The 19,812-nt window shown below is 40.3% G+C and overlaps 1 protein-coding gene across 3 annotated transcripts in view; it reads right to left on the bottom strand.

The window, feature by feature from the left end:
• The window catches only part of PLPPR5 (phospholipid phosphatase related 5), a 135,490-nt gene that overhangs the window by 69,589 nt on the left and 46,089 nt on the right, over positions 1-19,812 (bottom strand). For all 3 annotated transcript variants that reach the window (XM_019957007.2, XM_019957005.2, XM_019957006.2), the window contains exon 3: positions 14,986-15,236. In XM_019957007.2, the coding sequence (XP_019812566.1) occupies positions 14,986-15,236 (251 nt within the window). The remainder of the gene's footprint in view (positions 1-14,985; positions 15,237-19,812) is intronic.

Genomic DNA, 19,812 nt, shown 5'->3' with positions numbered 1-19,812 from the left:
GTATACTTACAGCTGATTCACACTGTTGTACAGCAGAAATCAACACAACATTGTAAAGCAATTATCCTCCAATTAAAAAAAATTAAAACAATTTTGTTTGTTTTAAACTTGAAAAATGAATCAATACTATGTTTATTACTGTTACCATGTAACTATTGCTGAAAGTAATTTTTCCATCCAGAGGAAGGGATACTAAAGAATGATTTTCTTTGGTGTCAAACATGCTAGGTGTGCCACTGAAGATAAGTAGATTGAAAGTGAAAGTGAAAGTCGCTCAGTCATGTTCCACTCTTTACGACCCCATGGACTATACACTCCATGGAATTCTCTAGGCCAGAATACTGGAGTGGGTAGCTTTTCCCTTCTCCAGGGGATCTTCCCAACTTAGAGACTGAACCCATGTCTCCCACATTGCAGGCAGATTCTTTACCAGTTGAGCCACAAGGGAAGCCCAAGAATACTGGAGTGGGTAGCCTATCCCTTCTCCAGTGGATCTTCCTGACCCAGGAATCAAACCAGGGTCTTGTGCATTGCAGGAGGATTCTTTACCAACTGAGCTATCAGGGAAGCCCTTGATAAGTAGATTACTTTCAATTAAAAAGACGAGAGTAAACTCCAAAAAGGAAAGCAACTTTGATCTAGATAATAAAGACAAAGAACATGTTTCTTTTCCCTATGGAATGTTTGAACCCCGTTCCACACAGTATACCTCCCATACGGGAAGCACAGACTCTATCCCACTACCAAAGCCAACAAGAGCTGGACAGTGCCTTCCTCAAAGTCCTGGCCAGAAGTTTGCTGGCACATAAGCCACACTCAGTCAGTCAGATATGCCTGAAAGTGATGCAAAGAAGCAGACAAAGTGAAATATCCATTTTATTAGCAGTTGCGGTGGCAGCCACGCCGGTGGAGGCACCACCAGAGGGTGGCCATGTGGGGTCCTGGGTCCCGCAGGCACAGCAGTGTATCCTCACCGTGTCCTTCCTGTGGTCAGGTCCTGGCTGAGGTTCTGGCTGCTCAGGTTCCATCGGTTCCTGCTCATTCCCTGAACCTAGTTTGTAAGCCCATCCTTTCACCTCATTTGGGCCAAATCAGCCAGATTCACTTTCCATTATGTGTAGTGGAGAACTCTGGTTGATACATACAAAGATGACTAGAATTTTGACTAGCTGAATATGGAGGTAGGAGGTACTGAAGATATTATATTAACAGGTCAGGAAAACAGCAAAGGTAAAAGTACTAATGTGGAAAAAATATTGTAGTTAGTGACTGGTGATGATCTAGTGTGAACTGAGTTCACATGACCTGGGAACTGAGCTCCTGAAAGATGGTGTAGTGAATGAAGGGAGGTGTCTTAGCTGAAGCTGCCATAACAAAATACCAGAGACTAGATGACTTCAATGACAGGTATTTAGTGACTAAACAACAACAGGAATTTTTCAGGGGACACAATTCAATCTATGGCAGAAGGGAACACAAGCTTAGCCAGGATGAAGAAGGTCTCATATGCCACATATAGCGGTGTGACCTTTGAAGGGTTGATGAGGTGGAGGCTATGAAGAGCTTTTGTGCAAAAACAGACTTGTTTAAACAACTGCTTTAGGAGTGTTACTCTAGTGGCACAGTGAAAAATGAATGGGGTGAGTGAAGAACTTTCTTAGGAAGCTTCTTTGGGAGGCTACTGCAATAGTCAAGGTGAGTGATGTAAAGGAACCATGTTCAAGGAGAAGCATGAGGGGCAGGGTGGAGAAGACAAGTCTAAATTTGAGAGATATTTCAAATGTGGAACCAACATAATTAATCAGACATCTGGATGTGGGGGTGTGGAAGTGGGAGGAGTTGAGGATGACTCAGAGGTTTTGCTTGGGTAACTGAGACAGTAGGAATGCCAATAATCAAATCAGAAGATAGAAAAGCAGTAGCTAGTTTGGAGCAATGGCAGGTCATGATTTCGATTTTTGAAATGCAGAATTTAAGGAGCTGATAAAAAACAATATATTTATGTTCAAGTTAGGAATACACTCGGAGTTCAAGAGAAAGGTAAGGCCAGGGAAGGAGCTTTGGGGTTCACTTGAAAAGACATGGAAGTGGCAATGAATGAGATCACCAATGGGAGGGATAACTGAGGGAACAAAAAGAGGTCAAGAGTGGAAGTCTGGTAAATGCTGGTAGGTGGTTTTATGACATTGCAATAAAGCACTTTTAATAAGAGAGGAGGCCAATTTAGAAAATAAAATGTTCCCAAAGTTTAGAAAAAGAAAAATTCAGATAGAAGGGGGTGATCAAGAGTCTTAGTAATGTTGAAATGGTCAGAAAGACAAGGGTCTTAAGAGACTTTTGATAAAATCTCTAGTGGATGAATTCTGAAGAGTAGTTTAGGTAGAGTGTAGCTGGGGTGGAGAAGAACAAAACCCACATAATATCTAGTTTATAAGGTGAGGAAGTATTAATTAGTCTTTCTAGATGCAGGCTTTCAGAAATGAGAAGTTAGTTCAAATTTATGGATGGTATTGTAGGGTTGTTGGTTTTATTTTTTGATGGTGGAGATTTTACCATGTCTCAAAAAATCACATTTTCCTACACTGTACATAAGCTAAAAGCACACATTCCTATATACAAAAATATGCCTGATTAATATGTTTGACAAAGGAAAGAAAGCAGTAAATATACTATCTGTAAAACATTTAGCCCAGTAAGCATGCCATAATAACAGTTATTACTTTTATACTCTAAATTTCTACACTATTATAGAAGAATTTCTATTTGTTATTTGAAGTCCTTTGTTCTCCTTTCAAAATTTTCTTTCCATGACACAAACAAACAAAAGGCTCAAAGCAGACTGTGTTCATAGGAGAAGGTAATGTCTTTTGTAATACAGTGGAAGATATGCCAAGAATCTCCTTGATTTGAACTATCAGCTCAGTTTATCACTCAGTCATGTCTGACTCTTTGCAACCCCATGGACTGCAGCACACCAGGCCTCCCTGTCCATCACCAACTCCCGGAGTTTACTCAAACTCATGTCCACTGAGTCGGTGATGCCATCCAACCATCTCATCCTCTGTCATCCCCTTCTCCTGCCTTCAATTTTTCCCAGCATCAGGGTCTTTTCCAATGAGTCAGCTCTTCACATCAGGTGGCCAAAGCATTGGAGTTTCAGCTTCAACATCAGTCCTTCTAATGAATATTCAGGACTGATTTCCTTTAGGATTTGAACTATAACGTCCATCAATTTAGGAGAAGTTTGATGACTGAAATTACAGAGTTATAATTTTTGCTATACATTGTGGCACTTCAAATGCAAATACATTTAGTACAGAGAGGATCACAGAAGACAACACAGCACACTCTTAACCCCATGCTGTGCATTATCTTATGAGAACCTCTCTAAGTTAGAACTAGATGAAATCTGTATGGCAGCCAGAGAGGTAAGTTCCTCTGATCTCCTCTCAGCAAAGATCAAGCTATTGTGCTGTTAGGAGAGCAGTGAGCTGAGAGGCTGTGCCTTTAAAACAGTTGGATTCACCATAGTGTTTGAGCAGAGGCCACAATCTTCCTGGCCAGCCCCAAGTCAATGACTAAGCATAGCATGGGTTCTAAGGCTTGCCCATTTATGCCCAGTGTGGGCTCTTTTAATGGACAACCTCTGCTCAGAACTGGCTAAGACTCTCCCTATCCAATCTTGCGTCTTTCCTCTAACTTTGGCAAATATTGCCCCCCTCCAACCCTCCAATAAATCTCTTTCACTTCTTGGAGAATCCTGACTAATGGAGTCAGTACCAGGGCTGGTCTAAGATAGCAGGAGGTAAGATGCGTTTGGGAACATATCCTGGCTGGAAATGAGAGCCTCATCCTACATGGTGTGTGAGGCACAGACAGTCCACCAGGTAGCTATGCAATTGCTAAAAGTCATCAGTAGTGGCTTGGAAGAATGCTCTGGTAGGAACAGGCTAACTCATCAGTCCCCAACCATTTTGGCACCCAGGACTGGTTTCATAGAAAACAATTTTTCCATGGACCAGGAGGAGGGGGCATGGTTTCAAGATGATTCAAGCACATTACACTTATTGTGTACTTTATTTCTATTATTATTACATTAGCTTCAGCTTGGATCATCAGGCACTAGATTCTGGAGGTTGGGGACCCCTGGGCTAAGCAACTCATCCTTGTTTACACAAACATCCCTGATTTCAGCACTGGAAGTCTGAAGCCTGGTGGTTGGTCCCTCTAGGTGGGAGGAAGATGTTAGCCAGGTCAATGATTCAAGCAATTGAGGAATCAGGGAAACAATGCCTTCAGGGATAATAAAATTGGCTGATTCTTATTAAGTCTTGCTGGTGCCCTACAGAGAGAAAATGAAAAGCTGAGGGGAATTAACGAACAAACGAAAACTGAATGTGTAAGCTGGAGAGCCTCTTTGGTAACTTAGAAAGAGGTTATTTATTCTGTAATATGAGGGTAGAAAAATCTGAAGACCAACTTATGACTTACTAAGAGTCAGGGGACCTTCAAAGATGACTGAGTGCTCAGCTAAGACAGGTCTATTATGCACACGAGGTCAGGACCCTGGTGTGGAAAATCTGAGACCTTAACACAAAGGACAGAGACATCTGGGTGGATATGACTGAAGATTTTGATTAACGAGACTGCTGTAAACCCTTAGAGCCTTCAGATGTGGCCCACCTCTACCTACAAAATGCTAGTACTCCCTCAGCTTACCCATGCCAAGATGCATGACTGGGGAAATAAGAAGTCACTCTCCCCCAATGCACCGGGGGCTCCCTCATGATCTGCCCCCACTGCTCCTCCTGACTGCCAGGCCAATGACTAGGACTAAGTTGCTCAGGATGTGAGGAACCTGATGAGAAGCAGATAGACTCCACACTTAAGAAGCTGCAAGAATTAGCCAGCACACACAGGCTGGAGGCAGGGCAGACGTAGGGGGCTAGATTTTCCGGGGACTTTATCAATAAGAATGAAACAGAAAAAGGATAAGCAAATATTTGTTGACATAGGGATACTTTCCCTGAGCACTAAGGATTTAACACTCTTACAAGGCTCCAGAGGACAGTAAAAACACCTTGCTGGGCTGGCTCCTAAAAGCCTAGAGGAAAATGACTGCTTTCTCTTAATAAACCTGACATGCCTGAATTGCCCTGGCAGTTGGTGAAGGAAGGAATGAGAAGTCTCAAAGAAATGGGCACTGCTGGAATGGACATTTGATATGATCACAAAGGCTTGCTAGAGGGTTGTGCACCATAGGAGGATCTAGGTGATGAGCTATTCATTGAGGTGTCAGGAAAATGTGAGCAAGAGGGCCACCAGCACAATGCAAAATCCCAGCAGCACCCCTCCTGTACAGCCAGGACTGATGGTAGAAGAGCCCATCACAGAGCTGAGTCCCCCTATACCCATGTGGATGAAGGCGAGCCTGAAGAAACAGAAGCCAGTTATGGAGCTTAACCATCAGAAGCAGCAGTGGGGTGGGAGGGAGTGTCTCAATTATTATAATAATGCAGAGGCCTGAGTGACAGCCAAGGGGATTTGACCATCTGAAAGTTTTAGAGATGACTTACAGATCATAGCCTTCCCTTGGAGGAAAACAGATGGAGAGCCAATGAGACAACTTTTGGACCCAGAGGGAAGGATCTGCAACACTACAGAAAATAGATATTGTAATGACTTTCCCAGTTCTGCCCCAAAAGGACCAGTGACCATTCATTCAAGTGACTATACACTGGGGAAAAGAGAACATCCAGATATTTTGAGGACTATTGGACATAGGATCTTAGTGGACATTGTTACCTGGATACCTGAATTAACATCATCATGGCCTCAGGGTAAAGTAGGGTCATGTGAGGACTACATAATAAATGAATCCAGACCAGACTCTGGCTCACAGTGGATTTACTAGGTCTGAGAGCACAGCCAGTGGTCATTTTCCCCTAGGGAGGTGGAGTACTGGGGGAATTCAATTGGAAGCTTATGGAAACAGTATTCTCCCACTCCTGCCAGGATAGAAATGAAAAATCATGTTGCATTAGGAAAGGGAATGGTAAAGATTTAATGCCACCACTTCAGATCTCAAGAATGCGGGGGTTGCAGGTCTCCTCATGTGTCCATTTAATTTACCAGTCTAGGCAGATCCTGGAGAATGACTATAGACTACTGAATCTTCAACCAGGTAGAGGTAACCACTGATTTGTCAAGTGTGTTCTTTTCTATCTCATGCAAGAAGATGTCATCGGTTCACTTTCACTTGGAAAGGACTGCTCCTCACATCTCAGTTTATGTCAGTGCTATGTTAACTCTCTGGCTCACTGCCACATCATAGTCTGAAGTGAGATGGACATTTGGACATCTTACTAAAAGCCATGTTGAGCCTTTACATCCAAGACATCTTCTGATCAGGTAAGATAAACGAGAGGTGGTTAACGCACTGGAGCCTTGATAAGACACTTGAGGAAACACCCGCACTTATGAATACATGAATTAACATCATATGGCCTCAGGGTAAAGTAGGGTCATGTGAGGACTACATAATAAATGAATCCAGACCAGACTCTGGCTCACAGTGGATTTACTAGGTCTGAGAGCACAGCCAGTTGTCATTTTTAAAGCCATTAAAGTTCTGTACCATCTGAAAACACTATGCAGGACATAAGATACTCAAAATTAAGGTTCATAAGAATAAAATATGCATTTACTTAAAATCAAAGTACAATTAAAGTCCAATAATAATGATCATTCATATTACTTTTAGTGTTTGAGCTACTTGGCTGCCTGGAAAATAGGACACAAAACAGGAACTTATGGAATGCATACTTTTTTGACAACCTTCCTAATTCATATTGTGCAACATTTCAGTGAAAATCAATGAACTAGTTTCCTTCATCGACTTTGTGTAAGGCACTGGGAGATAAAATGCAGCTGCCTTCTGTTCACTGGGCACACCTCAGGAGGTCGTGTGACATAAGAAACCTAATGCTGGCTCTGGCGTCACACCACCCTGGGTCACAGTCCTGGCTCTAACAAATAACTAGCTGAATAACCTTGGGCAGGTTAGCTAGCTTCTGCGTAAGAGACAGACACGACTGAAATGACCACACATGCACACATGCGTGCATCCTTAGTTTTCTTACCGGTAAAATGAAGATACCCAAATTTCATTCCAGCCATTATGAAGATTAAGGCATAGAGAGTTCTTGGTATGGTGCTAGACTGTTACTTTTCAATAAATGAAAGCTTGGCTCCGTTTAGCCGTAGCATCTAAGTAAGCTGGTGAAAGTGTGAAAGTGTTAACTCGCTCAGAAGTGTCTGACTCTCTGCAAATCTATGGACTGTAGCCTGCCAGGCTCCTCTGTCCATGGAATTCTTCCGGCAAGAATACTGGAGTGGATAGTCATTCATGAGAATTCTCCAGGGGATCTTTCTGACCCAGGGATCGAACCAGGGTCTCCTGCATTGCACACATATTCTTTACTGTCCTGAGCCACCAGAGAAGCCCAAGTAAGCTGGTGATGGTGTATAAATCCTGAGGTGTACCTCAGAGCACTGGCTCTGGGTCTACATCTGATTTTCCTATTCCTGTGCTCTCAGAGAAAACAGGGGTCCCACAGCTGCTCAGATCCATACACTTCATATCACTTGACTCTGGTCTCATCAGCACTAGGGCTTTCAGTCTTAAGGAAACCAACTGAATTCAAATGGTTATCATTTCAAGTCTGAGACTGACCATCTTCTTAAAATCGTCCCTTCACTTTTAGTTTCTTTTCTTTGTAATTCCCTCTTTACTGTTGATGTAAAGAATCTGCCTGCAATGCAGGAGACCCTGGTTTGATTCCTGGGTCAGGAAGATCCACTGCAGAAGGGGTAGGCTACCCACTCTAGTATTCTTGGGCTTTCCTTGTGGCTCAGCTGGTCAAGAATCCAACTGCAATATGGTAGACCTGGGTTCAACCTCTGGGTCAGGAAGATCTCCTGGAGAAGGGAAAGGCTACCCACTCCAGTATTCTGCCCTGGAGAATTACATGGACTGTATAGTCCATGGACGGAGAAGGCAATGGCACCCCATTCCAGTACTCTTGCCTGGAAAATCCCATGGATGGAGGAGCCTGGTAGGCTGCAGTCCATGGGGTCGCTAAGAGTCGGACACGACTGAGCAATTTCACTTGCACTTTTCACTTTCATGCATTGGAGAAGGAAATGGCAACCAACTCCAGGGTTCTTGCCTGGAGAATCCCAGGTACGGAGGAGCCTGGTGGGCTGCCGTCTATGGGGTTGCACAGAGTCAGAAACGACTGAAGTAACTTATCTTATCTTATAGTGATGCTTTTGAACTGTGGTGTTGGAGAAGACTCTTGAGAGTCCTTTGGACTGCAAGGAGATCCAACCAGTCCATTCTGAAGGAGATCAGCCCTGGGATTTCTTTGGAAGGAATGATGCTGAAGCTGAAACTCCAGTACTTTGGCCACCTCATGGGAAGAGTTGACTCATTGGAAAAGCCTCTGATAGTGGGAGGGATTGGGGGCAAGAGGAGAAGGGGATGACAGCGGATGAGATGGCTGGATGGCATCACTGACTCGATGGACATGAGTCTGAGTGAACTCCGGGAGTTGGTGATGGACAGGGAGGCCTGGCGTGCTGCAATTCATGGGGTCGCAGAGAGTCGGACACGACTGAGTGACTGATCTGATCTGATCTGATAGTCCATGGGGTTGCAAAGAGTCAGACATGGCTGAGCGACTTTCACTTTACTCTCTATTAAACCATTTTAAACTTCAGGAGGAGTTTACATCAGTATGTACAGGCTTGATGCATTCTACATATTCAATATATATTTACAGGAATCGGAATAAATAGAATCATTCTAAAGAACTGCTTCTGTATGGCATTTATTTGCTTATTAACTCGAGCATGAAGTCTCAGGTTGGTTTACAAGGTCTTTCTGATTTATTTACCCTTGCTAATTCTTAAACCCCACAATCCCACCCCCACCATATACTCCTTATGAGAGGTACCCTCTCTCAGTCCCTCCAAAATGTATCTGCTGTTTTTGCTCCTGGCCTTTGCTCTCCCTGTCCCCTTACCTGGAATGACTCTTCTTTACCTATTCAAATCATATTCATCTTCAAGATGCATCCCAAGTACCACTTACTTCTGAAGCACTCCCCACGGTGCTTGCCAATAGTGACCTCTTCCCTCTTGGACTCTCAGAGAAAGTGCTGAAGGATCCCCCGGCTGCTCCAATCTATATATTTCATATCATCTGACTCAGAGGCTCCCACTGTCATTACCAGGTATATTAACAATCATATTTCACTCAGAACTGTACTATGTGTGTACCATCCACAAGAAAAACTTATCCAGTAGGCACAATGATACTTGTAGGGACCTATGAAATTGTCTTAATATTAACACCAGAAGGAAAAAGTGAACAATAAATAAAATATTCAACATACATTATTTATAAATTTGTTTTTATAGCAATGAAGTCATAACACATACACATGCTGTTGTTGCTATTTAGTTGCTAGTTATATCTCAGTCTTTTGTAACCCCATGGACTGTAGTCCATTAGGCTTCACTGTCCATGGAATTTTCCAGGTAGGAATATTGGAGTGGGTTGCCGATTCCTTCTCCAGGGGATCTTCTTGACCCAGGGATCGAACCCATGTCTCCAGCATTGGCAAGCTGATTTTTCATGGCTGATCCACCAGGGAAGCCCACATATATATATATATATATTTTAGGGGGTTCCCAGGTGGTGCTAGTGGTAAAGAACTTGCCTACCAACGCAGGAAACATAATAGACGCCAGTTTGATCCCTGGGTCATGAAGATACCCTTGAGGAGGAAATGGCAACCCACTCCAGTATTCTTGCCTGGAAAATCCCATGGACAGAGGAGCCTGGCAGGCTACAGTCCACAGGGTCACAAAGAGTGAGACATGACTGAAGCTATGTAGCATGCATGAACATACTTTTTAATGGCAGCAGTGGCCCATGAAGGCACATATCCAAGTGCTAGGGACTACAGAAGTCATAATGGAGCCCTGGCTATCTTATATTGCCCAACGATAGTAAGTCCTATTTTCCTAATTAGAATATCCAAAGGCTGCCAGCAATCCTCAAACTGGAGTTTGCTAACACCTAAGAAACTCCAGACATATCAATGAAATTCTATGATGTATTTTTCAATATTTCAAAGAGCTTAATAGAAAAGTATATTTACCCATAATAAGCCCACACGCACTAACTGAAATGCCAGTACTCTTTGCTTTTGGCTGGAACTATACTAAGTCATTTGGCAACATTGGTGATCTCATGCTGCTGAGTGGTTCTGATACGTGGAATACACAGGAATATTTGAGATTTAACCAGAGAACCAGACGCCACTATAAATCCACCAGTCAATCACAGAATACCCAGATATAAGTATCACCTACAGAAGGCAGGTAAAATTATGGTGAAGAGGCAGAGTACCCATGTGTCTTCAATCATTCACTGTTTGCTATTTAATAATTGTATGTATGCAAGTTTAATAACTGCATCGTGCAGTTTCAAACAGCATGTTACATTTTTATTATTATGGACCATTGTTTAATATCTGGGCTTAAGTTGGGATGGGAAAGTGTTACTATGTTAAACAGAACATTTGAAAACATGGAGTTCATGGAGGAGTGGTAGCTGGGAGGAAAAAGGTAAACCATAAAAGGGTCTATGGTGGTGAAAATACTGGAACCCAATGGCTACTTGGCAGATATCTTTAGTTCCTTCCCCTGCCTAATACCAATTAACACATAGCTGAAGGCTCACAACAGAAATGTCAAAAGACTAATATCAGTGTGGCACCAGTGGTCAAGTGATAGCATAGCAGCCACATTATGAGTAGATGCTCAATAAATACTGTTTGATGTATTGTCTACCAGACACAATTTTGCTCATTTGAAATCTGGAGCTCAGGGACCTTATACATTTCAGTGTTAAATTACTCCTGAGTGGGGACGATTTACAGGAAGGGCTTTCTGATGTCAGCCAGGTCTTACCAGCCGGTGAAGACAAATTTGTGAAGACAGTTCAGAGATTTTCTTTTTACCTTCCCCAATCCTTTCTCCAAACACTGTCCCCACCTAGACAGTCTCATGGAGTCAACTGTTTCAAAAATGGGCATGCTTCCCTAAATTCTGGAGGAGGTTTAGGGTGGTTTGTTAAGCAGCAACAGATAATGCAAAAAGACTAATAAATATAGTTGACCCTTCCCTTTAAAAAAAAAATATTTTCATAAAACCTGAGGTCAGAATTGGAAGTGATCTAGAGAGACCATTCCATGACTTTTTGTTTCAATGGTTTATGAGGTTAACTGGAAAGTCATCAAACATTATGTCTCATTCCAATTCTGGAGTTCATTTGATTTTAACTGAAAAAAGTTGTATCCATTTTATATGAAAAGAAATGCCACAAAGCTTAATTTAAATATTATTCTAGTGCAACTCAACACTGAATTATAAATTTAATGGTTGAAGGTTAAATAACCTCCAGAAGTTTTTCCTGGGAAACTGACAGCATTTGCAAAAATAGGCATAGGATTTTCTTCCCTGAAAGTTCTCAGAAAAGCAAAAGATAACAACTCAGTGATCAAATTATCCCCACAGCCTTAATTAAAGTCAGATGCTAAGGGAGAGTTCCTTCATTTTATTTACTAATCCACAAAGAGAAGCATCAGGAAAATGTTCTTCAATTCTTATTTGCATACTTCCTAATAGGGCTCATTTATTTTTATTTATGTGTTTATATATGTTTATAACACTTTCACCACACTAAACAAATATATCTCTGCCTTAATACAGCAATAAGCCTGTTTCCACAGAGAATATTAAAAATATGGCTGTTTTCTCCTATTCATCTACATGTAAAAATTCTGGCAAGCATTTCCTGTTGAAAACCCCAACATTTTTATTATAAAGTTTTCCCAAGGTGTCTCCAGTGAAGCTGGAGAAAATATATGCATGTGTATAGGTTCAAATATAACAGCAAACCCTGACTGTACTGCCTCCATTTGCAGGAGGAGTTAGATTCAGGGTTGCCATAGCAGCCACCCACGCTCACACACACAAAGGGGTGGTGGAAAAGAGAGAAAAGCAGCTAGCAGAGAACAGAATCTATTGTTAAAAAGACAGCGGTACCTTTCAATGTAATTACAAGCAGGAATCCTGATTCTTAGTCTGAACCGCTGTTTAATGATAGATTTCTGAGTGCTAGATTGTTATTACATTTTTTTTTCTCTAAACATATCTACCACCTGAACCTCTGGTTTTAACTTTTATGGATGCAGAGGTTATGTAGGACCAGGAGGGAATTCAGCTAACCACACACACATTAGGGCTGTTGCTGCTGCTTAGTCGCTTCAGCCGTGTCCAACTCTGTGCGACCCCATGGACTGTAGCCCACCAGGCTCCTCTGTCCATGGGATTCTTCAGGCAAGAATATTGGAGTGGGTTGCCATTCCCTTCTCCAGTAATAAATAATCAACTATTACACAATAATAAAAATAATAAAGAAATTTTAAAATAAATAAGAACTAGTAAAATATTCAATAAATAAAAGTAAAGCACTAGTGCCTGGCATATACTACATGCTCAATAAATGTTTGCTAATAATAATAATCATTATTGTTAAAACATCTCCAAGTGTTTACTACAGACTAGAACAGCGTGTGCGTGTGTGCTCAGTCACTTCGTTGTGTCTGACTCTTTGAGACCCCATGGCCTGTAGCCTGCAAGGCTCCTCTGTCCATAGGACTTTTCAGGCAGGAATGTTGGTGTGGGTTGCCATTACTCCTCATGGGATCTTCCCAACCCAGGGATTGAACCTTATTTCTGGTGTCTCCTGTACTGGCAGGTGGATTCTTTACCACTGTGCCAACCTGGGAAGCCCCAAGTCTAGAGAAGTGTGACTTATAATTCAGACATAGCTTAAATAAGTGCCTTTAAGTAACTTGGTAAAACAAACAAACAGATAAGAAGTTGCTAAACAAATGCCAGCAGACACACCATTTTGGCAGAATAAAAACACCAGGTGTTTCACTACACTAACACACTCACTACCACTGGCATACCCTGATTACACAACGAAGTCTATATTAGTGCTAAGATAATTATGTATCAGTATTTGGTGTCTGAGAGTATTCCGGAATTTGTCTCAAGTCACTGGCTTGGTCACATATCTATACACAAGATGTGTTTACAATTAATGTGTGTTAGTTGCTTAGTTGTGTCTGACTCTTTGCGACCCCATGAACTGTATAACCTGCCAGGTTCATCTGTCCATGGGATTTCCCAGGCAAGAATACTGGAGTGGGTTACCATTTCCTTCTCCGAGGGATCTTCCCAACCCAAGGATCAAACCCAGGTCTCTTGCACTACAGGTAGATTCTTTACCATCTGAACCACCAGGGAAGACCTTTACAATTAATACCCAGATACAAATACAAACATAAGATTTAGATGTAATGACAAGGAAAGAAAAATATTTTACTGTTCTTGATTCACACAAGTTTTAAATCTTCATATTAAGGCTAACTGCTCCACCTTCTAGAGGAGTTGGAACAAAGAGTCAAGCAATTTAGTGACTAAGAAAGAACACACATGGATTAGAAGATTTTATATCAAGTCTAGAAGTACCTTAAAATGTGTAGCAGAAAGCAAAACTAATGGGCTAAAGAAATCAGGGGCAATTAGAGGAACAGTGTTGGAAGCAGTATGAGGGTAAGAAAAGAGTTGTAACTGGAAAATTGTACAGAAGAGAAAATGGATAGAATGATATTTGGTCCTTAATGCTATAAAAATTTTCCTGATGGGATTTCTTTTAAAGTCCAAGAAGTGAATGGTAGAATTAACTTGGCTTAAACATTTTAAAAATGTTAAAACGCACACCCTTATGACCTCCAAAATGACTCGGCCATTGTGAGTATTATATAGGATGCTATAGTTCCACTCTTAAATTGTCTTTTATCTAGAAATCTTTATTTCCAATATCAAGCAGAGGTGTCACAGGAAATATTCTCTCTTTTAGAGATAAACGTACAAGCTTACATTAGGAACATTAGAAACATTTCCATAAATGAATAGCTCTTTGAGGGGAAAAACAATTCTGAGTTTTTCCAAGCAATTAGAAATTAGTTAAATTTGGCTTGACATTGGCCCTGAGATCTCTTGTCAATGAGCTGAAATCAGAAGTAGTTACTGGCACCATTTACTAGGAGAACTCCAAAAGGAAAAATGTTCTGCACTTCTTACTGGAGCTAAGAAAAAGTCTTCAAAGAACACTTTTGGAGTGCAACTTTATAGCTTCAAGGCAGCCTCTGGTGATAGAGAGTAAGAATGATGGATACAAACACTGGGGACAAGAGCTGCCTGCCAAGGCTGCTCTTCTTCCTACTCCTGCCCACCATTAATGCACTCAGTGGTGACCACTTCCTTCCACCTAGACGTCCTAAGACAGCTGCACTTACGGTCTGGCTCTTACCACTAGAATGACGGCAAATACTCAAGAATAAATAAAACGAGTATCATTTTTAAGGGCATTTTGGTTAGTTCTATAACAAAATACTAAAACAGTGGTTGAGATACTAAGATGATAGAGTTACCAATAAAAAAGAACTTTCTAGAAAAAGAGTGTGTCTTTCCCTACCTACACCAGAGAACACTGGAAGTTGAGTAGGCGGCAAAGAGGCCTCGGTAGTTCTCTTAATTGCACTATTATAAGTTTATAAGAACTGCATAGGACAAATTTGTTTCCATTAAGCCCTATTTAATATAAAGACAAACATATTCTCAAATGGAAATGCTAATGGCTATATTTTTTAATACAACCAACTACCCACACATAATCTCATGAGAGTCAACTGACTTAATTTTAGTCACAGTACCAACAGCTATTATTAAAGATAAATTAAATGGCCTGCAGAAAATCTAATCCTTACTTACTGTCAGATACATAGCTGCATAGACACTGAGAGCCGCTTCTTTGGATGGAAAAGTCTTCCTTGCTCTCATGATGAGATCTGGGTTGCCTGTGCAGGCTTCTTCCCCACTGATGAACTGCGTATATTGCTGACACCCAAGTGCCGTGTAGTTGGGTTTACACAGGGCAAGAAAATGGGGAGCCAGGTTTCCTGTGACAACTTGTCCAGCATTTACAAAGATATCTGTTGCAAACAGTCCAAATGTATAAATTCCTGAGGAAGAAAAACACACCATTTTAAACCCTTTGGTTTGTTGTGGTTCAGTTTACAATAAACCAACATGGAAATATTTTAGAAACTATAGAATAGTTCATACACGTCCATACATATGGTTCCTTCCATTTCACTCCCTCCAGCTTCCCCCTTTGCTTTCTGAAGTAGTGGGAGTGTTAAATTATTTAACATATTGAGTTGTCTGCCACTGGCTACATTTTTATGCATGGCAGGTTTATAAGACATAAGATAAAAGAAGAAAATATATTCTAAGACTGTGTTTGGGTAACGTGATTTTTTAAATGGAGATGTGTTTCCCTTGAGAGGGTTCAGTCTATCACCTTCTACTAATGTTAGCAATCTTTCTTTTTTCCCTATTTCTGAATATCTTACTAACATAATACAGAGCAGTCATCTCCCTTTAATTATACCTCTTAAGCCCATTCTAACTAATATTAACTCAGCTGGAGGTGCCAATTAGCAAAATCCTAGGCTATCAGTTTTAAAAAATCATGTAACTGCTAAGTCCCAGTTATCTTTTATGTACTGAGTTTCAATTTCTCAAGTTTGGGACAATTTAGTAAATAATAAAGCAATTAGATTATCATTTTTAAATTATCTTCACAATATTAAAATTTACTTGCTTTGTTTACCTGAACATAAAAAATTAAGTACATAAATTTCCCCCCTTTCGTAAGGAATATGTCAATTTACTCAAAAACAAAAACTGTTTTCTAAATTCAATATAATTGGCCACTAATGCCAAAACTTATCTCTCTATTTAGGTAAGAAAGGCAAAACAGATTCTTTGGCATCATTGTCAAACTTCCAGCTATAATCTACAAGGATGTGGTATTAATGTAAAGAAATCCATTCTTTTATAATTTTTGATAATAAAATCCATCAAGGACATTTTAAAACTATACCAAAATACTACTTCCCAAACAGCTGGTTCATTAAAAAGGCATATAATTCTATTATGATAATTAGATGCTTTTTTTCTTTGTCATGTATTTCTGGATTGTTTGTTTCCTAAGGCTTTACATAATTATTGACTGTTGTGTTGCAAATCAGCAGGAAAAAATATTTTTCCAGTTAGATACATGACTATCTTTTCATTTTCAAAGTATTATATAAGATTATAAAAGGTTCTAACACCCAAATCCGCACACAGCAAAGCTCCATGTGTATATAAACCACAATGAAACAAAGACCTTAGTTCCTTATTGAAAACATTTACAAGGAAGAGCTTTCTTTCCATCTTACCAGCATTCCATGAGTCATACAAGTAAATGTTATTAAAATCAGAAATTTGGCAGAGGCAGAGAAAAAGAACAGAATGAAGCTCAATAAAATGTCATTGTATATACCCTCACCTTTCAAATCTCATGGCCTAGCATGGGAACCTAAATGGCAAGCGTTCATCTCTATTCTCTTGAAATCTAGGCTAAGATGTACTCATTTTATTTAACTAAACCATTCTTTTATCAGGTATAATAAGTTTTCCTGTCTAGAGAGGAATATTTGATAAGGATATGGAAATGTCTCTTGATATTTATAAAGCTCCCAAATGTGCTTCAGAATTAAAATAGTGCATCAGGCCCAAGTCCAATATTGAAGTTGTCTACAAAGATACTTATGTAAGTGAGATCCCATGAGTGTATCCTCCAGATACACTGGAGTGTGACCTCCAGAATAAAGTCACTAAAAAAGAGTGATGTCCTAGTCTATAGTAATGCTTTTCTTACAAGCTTCCCTTTTATTATAGTAAACTAGAAACATCCAAATCATGATAAACAAGGAAACAAGAAACAAATCAAGTACTTCTAAATATCTTTTAAATCACATAAATAAGAAACATGCACAGGCTTAAACGCATACTTTATGCCATTCAGGCAGAGCTTGTTTTATTGAACTTCACTTTATTGGACTTCATGAATAATACTTTTTTTTTTTTTTACAAATGGGAGGTTTGTGGCAACCCTGTGTTGAGCAAATCTACTGGCGCTATTTTTCCAATAACATTGGCTCACTCTGCGTGTCTCTGTCACATTTTAGCAATTCTCCCAATATTTCAAGTTTTTCATTATGATTTATTTGTTATTGGTAATCTATGGTCGTTCTTTGGGTGCAAGACATACTGTACCCATATAAGGCAGCGAACTTGATAAATGTGTGTGTTCTGACTGCTTTACCAACTACTCATTCCCCTATATTTCTCTCCCTCTCCTCCAGCCTCCCTACTCTGTAAGACACAATATTATTGAAATTAAAAATCCTACAATAGCCTCCAAATATACAAGTGAAAGGAACAGTCACACATCTCACCCTTAATCAAAAGCTAGAAAGGATGAAGCTCCATGAGAAAGGCATGTCGAAAGCTGAGACAGGCTGAAGGCTAGGTCTCTTGTGACATTTAGCCAAGTCATGAATGCAAAGAAAAAGCTCTTTAAGGAAATTAAAAGTGCTACGCCAGTGAACACACAAATGATAAGAAAGTGGAACAGCCTTACTGCTGATTTGGAGCAAGTTGTAGTGGTCTGGACAGATCCAGTCAACCCCAGTACTCCATTAAGACAAAGCCTAATCCACAGCAAGGTCCTAACTCTCTGCAATTCTACAGAAGCTGAAAGAGGTGAGCAAGTTGCAGAAAAAAAGTGTGAATCGAAGCTAGCAGAGGATGATTCATGAGGTTTAAGGAAAGAAGTCATCTCCATGGCAGGAAAGTACAAGGTGAAGCATCAAGTGCTGATACAGAAGCTGCAGTGTTATTCAGATGACCTAGCCAAGATCATTAATGAAGGTATCTACATTAAAGTACAGATTTTCAATGTAGATAAAACAGCCTTCTATTGGAAGAAGATGCCACCAAGCACTTTCAGATCTAGAAAGAAGAAAATGCCCGGCTTTACAGCTTCAAAAGACAGGTTGACTCTCTTCTTTGGAGCTAATGCAGCTGGTGAATTTAAGGTGAAACCAATGCTCACCTACTACTCTGAAAAGTCTAGGGCCCTAAAGAGTTATGCTAAATATACTCTGCCTGTGCTCTATAAATGGAACCATGAAGTTTGGACAACAGATTATCTATTTAGTAACATGGTTTACTAAATATTTTAGGCCCATTGTTAAAACCCGCTGCTTAGAAAAAATATTCAAGTTATTACTGCTCACTAACAATGCACCTGGTCACCCAAGAGCTCTGATGATGGCGATGTACAATGAGATTAATGTTGTTTTCATGCCTGCCAACACAACATTTATTCTGCAGGTCATGGATCAAGGAGGACTTTTGATTTTCAAGTCTTACTGTTGCAGGGAAGAGCCAATTCTGATTCCATGTTGGATCTGTTTCTTTGATTTTAATCTTCACTTTTCATTGGTTTTTTTTTTTTTTTAAATATATCACACATAATGATCTGTCTCCAGGAACCCTACCCCTCTGCCTTTATTAGAGACAGTCTGACCCAGTCCACCTGTAAATGGCTGCACAGAAGAAGAAATTAACATATCCCCTATTTTGCAAGATAAATACCTTTTTACTTTACTTCCTCACCTCCTTTCCCTCTCTGTTCTATAAAAGACATTGGCACCCAGACTCCAATAAGATGGTCATTTTGAGATATTAGTCTGCCATCTTTTTGGTCAGCCAGCTTTCCAAATAAAGTCCTATTCCTTGCCTCAACACTGGTTTCTTGGTTAATTGGCGTGTTGTACGGTGAGCAGAGTGAGCTTGGTCTCAGTAACATTATTATTTAAGAAGTACATTTCATAAATTTGTAGCTGCCATGGATAGGGATTCCACTGATGGTTCTGGTCAAAGGGAATTTAAAATCTTCTAGAAAGGACTCACTATTCTAGATACCATTAAGAACATTCATGATTCATAGGCAGAGGTTAAAATATTAACATTAACCCTGTGAACGAGACAGCAAAAGAGACAGTGATGTATAGAACAGTCTTATGGACTCTGTAGGAGAGGGAGAGGGTGGGGAGATTTGGGAGAATGGCATTGAAACATGTAAAATATCATGTAAGAAACGAGATGCCAGTCCAGGTTCGATGCAGGATACTGGACGCTTGGGGCTAGTGCACTGGGACGACCCAGAGGGATGGTATGGGGAGGGAGGAGGGAGGAGGGTTCAGGATGGGGAACACATGTATACGTGTGGTGGATTCATTTTGATATTTGGCAAAACTAATACAATTATGTAAAGTTTAAAAATTAAGTAAAATTAAAAAAAATATTAATATTAATAGGAGTTTGAAAGAAATTGACTTCAACCCTCATGGATGATTTTGAGGGGTTCAAGAACTAAGTGGAGGAAGTAACTGCAGATGTGGTGGAAATAACAAAAGAATTAGAAGTGGAGCCTGAAGATTTGACAGAATCACTGCAATCTCATGATAAAACATGAATGGGTGAGGATTTGCTTCTCACAGATGAGCAAAGAAAGTGGTTTCTTGAGATTGGAATCTACTCCTAGGGAAGATGCTGTGGAGATTGTTGAAATGACAACAAAGGATTTGAAATACTACATAAAGCAGCAGCAGGGCTTGAGAGAACTGACTATAACTT

The sequence above is a fragment of the Bos indicus genome, chromosome 3, assembly GCF_029378745.1.
Source record: "Bos indicus isolate NIAB-ARS_2022 breed Sahiwal x Tharparkar chromosome 3, NIAB-ARS_B.indTharparkar_mat_pri_1.0, whole genome shotgun sequence".
NCBI classification, from domain to species: domain Eukaryota; kingdom Metazoa; phylum Chordata; class Mammalia; order Artiodactyla; family Bovidae; genus Bos; species Bos indicus.
This window is presented reverse-complemented; position numbering and strand designations above follow the sequence as displayed.